This window comes from Dunckerocampus dactyliophorus, chromosome 12 (genome assembly GCF_027744805.1).
Source record: "Dunckerocampus dactyliophorus isolate RoL2022-P2 chromosome 12, RoL_Ddac_1.1, whole genome shotgun sequence".
NCBI lineage: Eukaryota > Metazoa > Chordata > Actinopteri > Syngnathiformes > Syngnathidae > Dunckerocampus > Dunckerocampus dactyliophorus.
Genome location: NC_072830.1, coordinates 23,415,848 through 23,429,557, shown reverse-complemented (window position 1 = coordinate 23,429,557; position 13,710 = coordinate 23,415,848). Strand labels below are relative to the sequence as shown.

General features: G+C 43.9%; 1 protein-coding gene across 2 annotated transcripts; it reads left to right on the top strand.

Moving 5' to 3' along the window:
- The first annotated feature begins 558 nt into the window (after window positions 1–558).
- Window positions 559–13,385, top strand: mnta (MAX network transcriptional repressor a). 2 transcript variants are annotated; one of them, XM_054793528.1, is made up of 6 exons: window positions 559–847; window positions 2,343–2,937; window positions 3,745–3,786; window positions 3,924–4,035; window positions 10,573–10,765; window positions 11,278–13,385. In XM_054793528.1, the coding sequence occupies exons 1-6, from the start codon at window positions 781–783 to the stop codon at window positions 12,027–12,029; spliced, it is 1,761 nt and encodes a 586-aa protein (XP_054649503.1). In that variant the 5' UTR covers window positions 559–780; the 3' UTR covers window positions 12,030–13,385. The 2 variants fall into 2 exon arrangements, with proteins under 2 accessions (XP_054649503.1, XP_054649502.1); XM_054793527.1 differs by having other exon boundaries at window positions 559–850.
- The last annotated feature ends 325 nt before the right edge of the window (window positions 13,386–13,710 follow it).

Genomic DNA, 13,710 nt, shown 5'->3' with positions numbered 1-13,710 from the left:
GTTTCTGATTGTTTGCGTGTGAGAAAGCAGGATTTCCTAATGTAGGATTTTCTCGACCTTATAAGTGGACTGCAAAAGCCACACTGGAATTACTAGTTTTACACATGCAGTACCTCTGAATGGCCACATGAGGGACTTGTTTCGCTTTGGTGTTTTTGGTTTCGACAGAGTCAGCGTTCCATGTTTTTGTTGCTATAATTCCGTCACACAAGTCAGCATTTTTTTACGTGATAAAGCATATCAAAGCGTCGAAGTGCGTCACTATAGTTACGTGAAACGCTACCAAACGTACATTACGAAAGTACCTCCGGGCTTGTCGATAGTACTTATGGGTTGTGACACAACGATGAATTGTATCAACTAAACATTTTGCAAAGTCGCTGCAAAAGACAGCGCGTGGCCAAGCTTCTGTTAGCATGTCGCTAACAAACATTTTTTATATGATGTAGTTTTCATTACATCAGTCATCCGTCGATTCCCGGATCAAAATTCCGTGTTTTGTAGCAGTCCCTCGGCGTGCTCACAGAGGGAGTGTTCGTGTCAGTGGGCGGTTACTAGCGCTGCGTGATTCACAAACCTTATTTGTTCCTACTACTTTGAGCGCCATCTTGTTAGGAACTTCTCCCCCCCAGTGCTAGTTTCCACTCAGGGGGTGTCCGGTTACCCCGTTCCTGCCTCCTTAGCGCGGGGATCTCTCTCTTTCTCCTTCACAGTCGTTCACTACATCGGCCTTCCTTTATTCGGTTTTACCTTAGCTTGTATTCCGTAAGGGGACCAGAAATGAGCATCGAAACGCTTCTGGAAGCTGCCAAGTTTTTGGAATTGCAAGCCCAGCAACAGAGAGCAGGTGGTAAGATGTTTTATTTTATTGGCATTTTTGCCGCCATACATTTACTCCTTAAGTTTGTTTTCACTATGATATGGCTTTATTGACAAACACGTTATGTGTGAATTGTTTCTTCTTTGCTTGCAAAGCAAAGCTGTCGTGTTTCTAGTAACGTTTTGAAAGGGGTGATAATGCTAATGGGGCGGTGTCACTGGAGTGCCAAGCGCTTTTTTTGCGTGGCCGGGATCAAATGACATTTTCCTGTCATGTTTCCCCCACATGCGCCCGTGTTGTCTGCCAGTCACGACGTGGACATGAGCTTTTAAACAAGTCAGTGCGCCACAGGTTACAACCTTGCTTTGTTTGTATTTAGAGAAAATAAACTCCGCCGAGTGCGCCGTCTGTCCATGACGTATAGCGACCAGACACGCCCCTATTGCTTAAGACCCCGTTAAAACCACGCCTTTTTCACCACGTGCGCGCTTAGTCAAGCCCTCTACGAAGATTGAGTAACAGCAAGATGTGTCACTACCACACAGATTTGAAACCTTTTGAAGAAAACAACTTCATGGGTGCTTTGGGGACAGTTGAACATGTCAAACTGAATACAAATACTGTCTTCTATGGCGTGAATTTGCTTTTCTAGCTGCTCCTCAATCAAATAATTAATGCGCAATGCAAGTTATATAAAAATATGGGCGTTGAACAGTACATTATGAATACATTATGATGTAGCATTAATCGAGTGTGTGGCGGGTAAGAGAGGTGGTCAGGATAGTCTTGGAGTGACACCTCATAGTCTGCGTTTTTTCTGTGGCTCCTGCCACACGTCTGCCATTTAAGAAGTCTTCCTCCTCAGAGCTGCTGTGTGTACTGGAGCAGGTCACTGTATGTAGGAAATTAGGACAGTCATTATATAATCGCTCTTATTTTGGAAGTCCTTCACATGGATTCTGCCATGTATGGAGGCATGTACACCAAACATTACCCTTTATTTACACACACAATGAATCAGATTGAAAAGTGTGACACCATGCGGGAGTCTACAGGGTGCAATTCTAGTTACCAAGGCCAGTGTTTGACATCACAGCTGCCATAGCAACCAGACCCAGGCTTTCATAAAATCCATACGTCACAAGTACACGTGAATGTGATTGGACATTAATAAATTTAATATGAAGCTGATACTTTAACATTTTGTCCGCTGGTGTGTTTGTGCAATGAAAACAGGTTTTTAATAGTGTAAACAAGTTGATCACAGGCCTGCGTTTGTTATTAATCACCTGAGCTTAACTCCCTACTTCATCTGGAGCTGCTGTGTGGGTTTTGAGCTGTGCTATGGCACAGTAAGGCGATTAGGAGTAATGTTATTGGACAGACAACAGGGCAGGTGTATGCCAGTGGTGGTGCAATGTCTGTAATGACCAGCATGAGCTGAGACAGATGACTTGTGTTGTTAAATGGTGTCATTTTAAAGTGTGTAACATAGATGACGCGTGTTCACTGTATTCCACAGAGGATGAACTGAAAGAAAAACTGCGACTGGATCAGCTGACAGAGCAAAGACACATCCATCTGAACAACTACACATCTATGGGCTACATCAACAATGTCTTTAAAGCAGAGGTACTCTCCTCTGAGCACCCCCCTGCACCCATGCCCCCTTCTCTGCCTCCCCCCTCCATGCCGGTCGCAGTCATCCCCATCCCGTTGGTCACACCCAATCCAGCAGACTCACCTGCCCTTCCAGTGGCCATGCTCTCTCATCCAGCTGCTCCACCGGTGGCCTCCCCCAAAAGGGAACCCCCTTCTCCTCAAGAGCAAAGTGTTGCTGCCCCACGCTCTCCCCAATCCAAATCTGATGACCTGAACCACAAGCAGCCCAGAGAGAACCACCAGAACCACCCCTCGCAGATTCTCCCCCACGCCAGTAACACTAATGTACAGCAGCAGACGCTCCAAGAATATTCTGGGTCCATCGTCACACCCCCACAGCAGCCCGCTGTAACCCCCCAGGCACTACAGCCGGCCGCCCTAGCCAACAGCCCCACTAGCCGGGGAGGGAGTCCTGACGACGGACGCTTGCTCGACCTCAAGAAAAGGCCTGGGGGGTAAGAGTTTTTACATTTAAATAAAATGACATTCAGCCGGTCCATGGTAGTGTATTTGTATTTGTATTTGTATTTGTATTTGTAGTGAATGCATCTGTGCTGTCAATCTATGCACAAATCCAAAGATAATCACAGACAAATCGGACAATATTAGCATTTGGGAAGCCCAAACACAAAAAAGTTTTGTGGTTTTGTGATTTAAGTGATTAATTTCATTATGTGCACTTTTTTTAGATTTTGCCCATAATCCACAATCCTTATGTGGGCCATGAACACGTCTCTCTTTTGTGTGTGTTCAAAAGATATAAAAACAGATAAAGAGGCAGCCAAGATGGGACGTAATGGGATGCAACTATTTCTAGGCGGAATTGGTTTGTCCATTAATGAGCTGCCTCTTTTGATCAGTTTTTCTAATTTGAGAACGCACAGAAAAGAGAAGGACGTGTTCATGTCTTACATAAGGATTGTGGATGATGGGTGCCGTGTTCCTTTTAACTCATACAAGCTTAAAAAGAACTTAACCACTGTTAATTGTAACAGGTGGAAACAAAGCACTCATACTGTGTTAAACAATAATGAACGTATTATGTAATATTTTTAAATGGTAGTGTAAAACTAAGTTAACCACTGTAAAACAAACAAAAAAAGACACGTCTTTGTGAGTCTCACGTCATGTCGTACATGATATGATGGTATTGTCTTGATGACATGGGCTTGCAGCATGCAGGTTTCCTTGGTGTTTAAGAATAATAATATAAATAACTGAAGTGCTCCTGTTGTAATGCGTTGTGGTATATATTCCTACAGGGCAGGCACAAGAGAAGTGCATAACAAGCTTGAGAAGAACAGGTGAGTTCGACCTCCTCCTCCTTTTAAGTGGTCCTTTTTTAAAAAGCACGTGATTCTTCTTGTAGGATATCTTTTAAGAAACGGCTGAACTAAAGTCCCACTGGTGTGTTGTTTCAAGTGTGTGTTCTGTCTGTCAGACGAGCCCACCTGAAGGAGTGTTTCGAGACACTGAAGAAGAACATTCCCAACATCGATGAGAAGAAGACTTCTAATCTGAGCGTGCTGAGAAGTGCTCTGAGGTACATCCAGGTAAGAGGATGTGGACACTGCTTGCTTTTCCAAACTTCTTATGGGACAAAATAGGTTCCAAGTTGTACAATACATTATCTATAATACAGTATCTGGACAAAGATTATTTTTCACACATTTACACACTGGTGTTAAGACAAATGTCCTTCCACATGAGTGGAGTAAAAAAAAAAAAATTAAAATACAGTACACACTTGCATGGAGCCCAGGAAACATCATCATTGTTTTGTTAGATTTTTTCCAATCACCTGTGCAGGTTGTCACAAGCCGCATGCACGCATGTCTACGGCTGCACAAAATGAAACAAACACTTGTAAGATTTTAACGTCATGTTGTGAAACCAAACCAAAAAGCTCACTTTTGCGCACACACACACACACACGTGGACGAGAGGCCAAAATGCATTAAAAAATATGCATTTTTAAAAATATCTGTAGATCTAAGACACTGTGCTCCAGGTATTTTATACCTTGGGAGTAAAAGTTGATGTGTAGATGTCTGAGATCACATGCAATGCAGTGCTCCAAACATACAAAAGCGGACTTCAAAGATGACCTGTGACTTCCCGTTTAAAGGATCTAATCAGCTTTTGAGTCTGTCATCGTTCTTGTCTCAGAATTTCAAAGTGGGTCGCATAGTTTGTCATTAAGGCAGAAGCTTTCTTTACATGTTTGTCAGTATTGCCCGCTCCTCTTTGTGTTGGCTCACAGTGTTGACAGTCGTCGCTAACTACAAAGCCACCAGAGCTTGTATAACTGTCTCTACATAGACACACTTGTACTTGTACTTGTACTTGTGTTCATTGTTTGTTTTGTTTTCCCATAGTACTATAATTGTTATCTTTGTAGCAGCAAAAATTATCTTATAGGACAATTTGGTAGGTACACAATCTAATACAGTAATGTTCACACTTTTTCAGCCTGTGAGCTACTTTTAAAATGACCAAGTTCCAAAATCTACCACCTCTTATAAACAGAGAATATGTATATTTAGTATATTTAGAAATATGAGTATTTTATGTACATTGTACGTGTATATCAGGGGTGCACGCTTTTTCAGCTTGTAAGTTACAAGCCAAACTTGAAATTTTAAAATCTAACTGGTAAGCTTTGAAACTACTATACCGAACACTAGGGCTGTCAAATGATTAAAAATTGTAATGAAATTAATCGGTTTTCAAATTAATTATGATTAATCACTATTTGCAATTGTGTGAAATATGCCCATTCGACCGGTAGCTCGCGATCGACGTAATGGGCACCCCTGATCTAATACAAGAGCTGTGTTACTACCCAACTCCCATTAGTGTCTATGACTCATGATGTGTGGAACAGCTGGTCCAAAGCTTCACAGCTGGACTTTTTTCCTGTAAGTTGTGAGGATTTCGTTTGTATCCTATCTGTAGGTTCTGGGGGGCACAGCTTAAACCTGTCAAACATCTTCTCCTGTTTCTTACACACTCAAGATATTAGAAACACAATCCGGCTGTGACTAGTTTGAAGACAGTGGAGATGTGGTGTCTATACACGCAATAAGAAGATTCTTAATAAGGACTTGTGGAAAAACAATCAGGCTCAATGCTAAGAAGCTGCAGTGTGAATATGGAGGGAAAGTAGGGCAGTGTGGGTACAGAACTCGTCACCCTATCTCCCTCCTGCTGCACACTCCCTCTCTGATTAGGCAACATGGTGGGAGGGTGTTGACACCCCACTCCCCCACCCCTTTTTACAAATGAGCACCAGAGATGCAAAACAAAACAGTGAGGGGCCAAAAATATGACAGCCTAGACACGGTTTTAGTATGGGTGAGAAATAGTAACTGGACTTGTTACTTAAAATAGTAACAAGTCATCCTGTTTCACCAAAACAAGCTCATTTGCAGATAATAGAAATGAAAGGTTCTGATAAGGATCAACTTGACTATATTGCACTGCAGTCCTCGGTGCGGTGAGTGGTGTCACAATGAAATTGGTATAATCTGATGGGATGTTAGTAAGTGCTATGACTACTGTCCACAAGCTCACCTATAATACTTGTATGTTCTATAATAAGTGTTTGTGTAGCTCACCCATCTTTAAGAAGAGATATGATTGTCTTGAGTGATGGCGATGCCATCACATGTTCATATTTTAGCATGTATGAATGTTTGTCTATAAGCATGCACACATGAATAACACACGTTAGCTTACAGTGAGTAGCTCAGGTGAGGTTTGACTTAAGAGGCTTTAGGCTCAGCTGATGTGCTGTCTTATCTCTTCTGTTGGCAGAATTGAGATGGTCACAAGAGGCCACAACCCTTGAGCCTCTTGCACACAGATTCCTGCAAATAGACGCAACATAGCATTTGTCACACAGAACCCATCAATGCAGGACGCGGCTTCCTGCTATCAAATGATTAGATACGTGACGACGTCCGCCCCAGCGTCTGGTGTGATATATATACTCAACAAAAATATGAATGCAACACTTTTGTTTTGGCTACCATTTTTCATGAGCTGATAAGATGTAAAACCTTTATGTACACAAAAGGCCGATCTCTCTCAAATATTATTCACAAATCTGTCTAAATCTGTGTTAGTGAGCATTCATCATTCATAATCTAGCCACCTCACAGGTGTGGCATATCAAGATGCTGATGAGACAGCATGATTATTGTACAGGTGTGGCTTAGGTTGGCCGCGACAAAAGGCCTCTGCAGAATGTACCGTATTGGGGTGGTCCGGGGGTCCGAAAACCAGTCAGTATGTGGTGTGACCACCATTTACCTCATATACCATAAAAGCCGATCCAGAGCATCCCAAACATGCTCACTCTCTTCAAACTGCCGTCAATAAAATGCACCTTTTTTCTCCATAAAACATACGGGCCTACCTATACCACAACCCCACTGCCACAATGGGCCAGTTCATCCACAACACATTAGCATTTTACTGTATTGATGCTAGTATGAATGCACAGAGATACTGTGACAAGAGCCTGAGGCCCATTGTTGTGTCATTCATCCACAAGACATCACCTCATGTTGCAGCATGATAATGCACGACCCCATGTTGCAAGGATCTGTACACAATTCCTGGAAGCTGAAAACATCCCAGTACTTGCATGGCCAGCATAACCCGACATGTCACCCATTGAGCACATTTAGGATGGATGCTCTGCCTCGGGGTATACGGCAAAGGTGGTCACACACTTAAGAAGCAAATCACACAATGAAGCATCTGATATATTTTTTAAAAATCATGTGTCTTATTACACATAGGCTACTAATTTAAAACAGAGGGTTTTAGCCGGGTAAGATACCTCCTGGCAGGTCTGTCTTCAGTTTGGTGAATACCTTATATTTGTATTTGTATGTGTATTGAGTATTTAAGTGGTGACCAGCTGTGGTGAAGTGTGGACTTAATGCAAGCAGGCTATAACCTAAAAGGATGATTCATCAGTACACTAGGAGGTACCTTCTCAGACAACCTGCAAATGACACCCATAAAAATGTCTATTTTTGACAAAGGGTTGTGTTTTCTGCAGAAGAAAAATGGCCTATATACGGAGAAAAACGATGAAATTTCCACAAATCGCAAATATGCTGTGTATGTCGATGACATCTGACCAAACACAACTGGTGTTTTTGCACCATATACAAATACTGTACAAACATGCAATACATTGATGTGTGCCAGTCTGCTGCCTTGCCTCCTATTCATGTGGAATGTGAAATAGTCATCCATTCTCTAGAAGCTGTAAAACAATTCTCGCTGCAGTAGAAGTCCTCCCACCTGCTCAGCCCCTCCCTCGCGGCCTCGCTGAGCTTTTAAGGGCACATGAAGAGTGAGCACATGGCTAGTCTGGGCCGCGTGACGTCACCCCCCCGTGCTCTTTCCCCTTTTCCGGTGCTGCTGCAGCAGCGGAGCAGGACTCCGCGTACTCGCAGGCTTAGCTGCCAACAGCAGGCAGGCAACGCAGAGCTGTAAACACGAGGCTCGCTTTCTCCTTCCTCCCAAAAACACTGAACGTGTTTCTTCTGCACAAAATCCACGTGTTCACTGACCTCTGTAAAAATGACTTCATTTATTAGTTTGAGGCCTGACTGTAAAAGACAATGCTATCATAATCATATGTAGTCATTTCAGTCTCAGCATGAGAATCCAATCACACAAAAAGACAATTTTCTAAGTGACATGTCGCATATCACATACCAGAGCTCTATTTGCTTCAATATGCAACCACGGCAAAAGAATATCAGCAAATGTAGCTAGAAGAATATCAGCGAACGTAGCTGTCTCAACACACACAGCGCTGCCTGTCCCATTCACGGCCTCACGGACAACTTAACACCGCACATAACTTCCAGGTTGCCACATTATTGTTATTGTTGCTTTTATGTAAGGCTTTAACAAACTACTCTCTACAGGCAAATATATTGTGACCTGAAAATTTAGCGTAGTGTTGAACTGTACAGAGAAAAGTGAGGCAAGGTGATTTTATATACACGCACGTACGCACACACAAAGCTTTAATTGTGAGCTGTCAGGCACCACGTGAAGTGTTCCTGCTGGAAGGCGCAGCAAGGGGAGGCTTTACGGTCAGCACACAGTCACAAGACCAGTCAAGCTTCGGCCCGAGACGAGAGGCTTCAGCAGCGTGTCTGCAACGTGGCCTTACGCCCTGCTGCTGGCCCTTTAAGAGCATGCGCAAAGCACAGTTTGTCCTCAGCACGAGTTGAGTGGCCTGCCTTGCCCCTCCCCCCTCTCCTTATCTGTGAGCCATGTGCACGCCACTTGCATTGCTTGTGACAGCTAGTGTGTTTACCTTCACAGACACACACGCACACACTCTCAATGCAGCCTATCCCTGCGATCTAGATTTCCACACGCACAAACAAAGTAGAGGTTGGGCTGAAGGTGTGAGGGGGGGGCGACGTGTCAGTCATGTGCAAGGAGACAAAAGGTACTTGGAACCTGATGTCCCAGCAACACAGCGACACGATTAGCAGGATGCCATGTGGGAGCCATCTGCTTCTAGAGCAGCTTCTCAGGTTGCGTGCGTTTCTGTGGTGACGAGCACATTTGTTGCCATCGTCGTCGTCGTCTCAGCCACCCACACGCGCGTACACATGCATACACGCCAGTTCAGTGGGTCTCTGTGTTTGTGGAGCACCTCGACCATCTCTCTCTCGCCATCTCCGTGACTCATAGCTTGTTACAGCGTTCTAGACTGTCAAGGACAATCATTTTTGTCACTATTTGCTTGGCATCAGTGGTCTGCTACTGAGGAAAGCTTTGAGCTGTTTCCATGACAACCAGTGATGACTAGCGTGTCGTCAGGAAACAGTTTGTATTTCTATCCCTTTGGAAAAGGGGGTATTGAAATCAAGCTGTTGCTGTCACAAAACCTCAAGTCACCATTTTAAGTAACATTAACAGTAATCATCATACAATTGTAAAAAGAAGTTCAGCACCAATTAAAGTGCTATATTTAACCAAATAACAGCCTACAGCGTTGTGTTGTAGGTAATAGTGTAATGGGAGTGTGATAACTTTCATTTAGCCATATATATATATATATATATATTATACACATACACACTTTATATACATACACATATCTTCCCCCCCCCCCCCCCCCCCCCAAAAAAATAAATTTGCACTCAATCTTCTTAGTATTTGGTCCATGAGAGGTTGTACTGTATTGTGTTGAGCATGGCACCACTAATCCACTGCAAAGACAGGTGCCCGACTGTTTTTCTCTTGACACTCCATGTGGTCATGTGTTTACGTGCTCAGCCTGACAAAAGCTGCCCTTTACTTAAACAAATACTGACTCGCACATGCACTTTACTTTAAAACTGACGTGCATGCACACCCATGAAGAGTGAACACAAGCAGGAAGTCCATCTGATCAGGAAATGCTTTTATGACCCTGACTCATCGACTTGCTGCAACTTGACTTCACACTGTGCTGTTTTTGCCGTTCTCTTCAGTTACGCACATGGATGTAGATGTGTAGTCAGAACATATTTGCGTCTCCAGTACAACCTGACGGTATCTGCTCTTTGGGAAATGTTCTTACTGGCTTTCAACTTTGATTGAGGAAGTGTGTTTAGTTGCGTGTCAGCTGACTGGTCTGCTGAGGGGGAAACTGGGTCAGAGAGTCATTGCCTGGAAGCACCACCCACTTTCCATACAAGCTCAGCCCCTCCCACCTACACATCCTCTTGCCTGCGTATTACTCTTATTAGGTTATGCCAAAACTTATATGTCATTACATTTGGGTTGAACAGACCATTCCCAAGGAAACCACCTTAAACAAAACTTTGTTTCAAAATGGCTGACGTTAGACACCAACTAATAGGACACTTAGTTTGCAAACCCCATGACCTCATGGTGAGTATCTGGATAAAGGTACAGATACAGACCTGTCCACCATCCAAGAATAGTGACCTCGCCTGTCTTTGTTATCCTCCAGGGAGCAGGTAGCAGCCTGCTAACTGCCAAACAAAGGCAAATAGTCTGAAGGCTTTTGCACATTTGCTTTCTTGCAGACATTGAAGCGTAAGGAGAAAGAGTACGAGCACGACATGGAGCGTCTGGCCCGAGAGAAGATAGCCACGCAGCAGCAACTAGAGGAGCTGAAGAACGAGCTGAACCAGTGGATGGATGTGGTGGAGATCGACCGTGTGCTCCGTCAGACGGTGCAGCCTGAAGAGGACCAGGCCTCCACCTCCACTGCCTCAGGTGAGCTTCCACGGCACATACTCGGACAAAAATCATCATTCACCACATATTGCCATACTATCATCATCATCATCATCATCATCATCATCATGGGCCAAATAACAAAATACTGTCAAGATACTGTTGTTATTCTGTGATTGTGTAACGTATATACTGTATGTAAATACTTCACAAATATTGCAGTAGTATCGTTATTGTGATGCTATCATTTTCAAGTACCGTGATACTGTAATTGCCGTGAGCCAATTATTGTGATACAGTTGTTATCATGGGCCAAATATCACCTAGCCTATCGTTATAATCCAGGAAATATCACTATTTTGCCAAATATCATGTTACTATCTTTGTCACGGGAAAAATATTGCAATACTGTCACAATCATACTATTGTTGTGGAAGATACTTTATCATTGGCCAAATATCATGATACTATATTGTCATGAGCCAAGTATCATGAGCTGCCATTATCATGCACCAAACGCAATGATACTATTGTTGTTCATGTACTTGTAGAAGGTGAAGACGCCATGGATGATGAAGACGAAGACGACGACATTCCAATGAGACCACAGAGCACCTCACCCAGCGTACCTGAAGTCCATAAAGCTGAGCTACATAAGATGCCAACACCCACACAGACCTTGACCCAGACCACTCCTGCCCCCTCCTTCATCAGCCAGCATATCTCCATCCAGCACAAAGCCCCTTTGCAGCCTCCATGCCAGCTGACACCCACTCCACAGCCACCATCCAAGCCTGTGGCCCTGCCAATATCTACCGCATGCAGCGCTGCCTCTACCCCCACTCCGGCCCCCATCCCCGCCCAGCCTAGCATACACCCCACAGTTATTGCCCATGCGTCTGTTTCCCATCCGTCGGTCATCCAAGCGGTCAACCACGTCATCCAGACGGCAGGTCCCAAACACATAGCACACCTGGCGCCCACCGCTCCCACCAACTCTGTGCAGTTAGCACCTGGCCAGCCGCCTATCAGCCACATAACCGTGCACCCGGTGGCCCACCTAGGCCGACACCTGCCCACCCTCTACCCTCAACCCGTGGCCGTCACTCAGCCTGCCTTGATCAGCCACATCGCGCACACCCTCGGCCACGTCAACGGTACTGCGGCTGGCCAGCCGACCACCATCGTGGGCAAACAGACGATGGTGGCGCATCACCCACAGCTGGTGGGTCAGACGGTTCTCAACCCCGTTACTATGGTGACCATGCCCTCCTTCCCCATCAGCACTCTGAAGCTTGCCTGAACTTAAACACATCAAAGCAGGAGGACAACCACATGCAGGACGTCTCATTAGCAAAGGTTGCCTGGAAAGATCCACAGAATGTAGGAAGAGCATGTGACCAGCAGTCTGACTGACACACACCACTCACTATTGTACAACGGTGATGTTTACTGGTTCATACAGTGAAAATGTAGGGGACTCTTTGGGAAGGTCCTGGTGGAGCTAGCCTGCTGCAGATGAACCAATAGCACATTTCAAGCCACCACCAGCTCTGTCCCTTCCTCTAACACACCCATGTTGCTGGGCCACATCCAAATTATGGACGGAATGCTCCTTGATGCACTGGAGCTGCAGTCCTCAGGGACGTGCATGCTGCAATGGCTCCCCCTGCTGTCCCCTAATGGCATAGTAACATCTACACTGAAGACAGTGTTGGTATTGAAATATGGAGTTTGTCACAAATTCTGATCAATCGCTATTCACCAGCTACAAGTCACCAGTACAATCAACAACTGCCTTCAGAAAGATAGTAATGCTCACTTTTAATTGACAGGAATTTCTAATACAGTGGAACCTCGGTTAGGGTGTTTAATTTGCCACATCATGTCTTTGTCTCTCGTCTTCAATGAAGGTAAAAGTAACCTTAAAATGTTCATTTATCCCTTCCATTCATTGGTTATGTATATTTAGAATTGTTCTATGCGTGTTAAACTATAATTGTAAAACAAAAATAAACGTTTTGTGTTAACACGATAGGCTTTCTGGAAAGATTGATTGAATTGACATTTCTTATGGGAAAAATGGATTTGGTTAGAGTACGTTTTGGTTAGAGTCGGACGTTCTGGAATGGATTAATGATGCAAACCAAGGTTCCACTGTATCACATTTATCTGAATATGATCCAGTGCAGTTGTACATGACAATAAACCTCACGACAGCCTTTTTATCAAATAGGGCATTATTATTTGAACTGGCTTTAAAATGAATAACAAGTTAAAAGTAATGAGCTGAGCAAGTCCAACATCAGATTTTGAATGTAAATACAAATTTGGAACATTTTCATTAGCGCAGACGACCACAGAGTGTTGTGTTACCACTGACAACCAATCAAGCAAGGAGTCCTGTTGCATTTAAGGTCAGATTGACGTTGGCAGTTCATTTCATGTCCTTTTGTGGAAAGGAAACCTCTCATGCTGTTTATTATTTTCCAATATTAGCACTGTGAACCTCAATGATGAGCATCCAACCTGTGGTTATCATAGCACTTATCGGCATGCTGTGCTCTCTTCAATATTGTGACTTGCGAGAAGATGTGGAGGAGCAGACCTATCTTTTTTTTATTAAAAGTATATTAAAGTGTCAAAAGTGTCAAGTTAAGTAATTTTTCTGTTGTTTTTTTTGGTTGTTGTATCTTCTCATGTTGAGTGTACATTTAATGTGATATGTTTTATTGGGACCATGTACGCCAAGTAGAGCAGAGGGAAGCAGCAGTGCACACACCCACTTAGCATTGTACTCGTGCTAACTGTGTACGTCTGTGTTTTTGTTGTGATTCCACAAAGGATTGGAAGCGCAAAGACAAAACGGTCACCTTTGTTGCGCTTTAGATACGCAACCAATTCAGTTTGAAAACATGTTTGAGCCCAACATAAAATGTCTAAAAGTTGATTCTGATACTTGGAAGACATTCACAACATGCTCG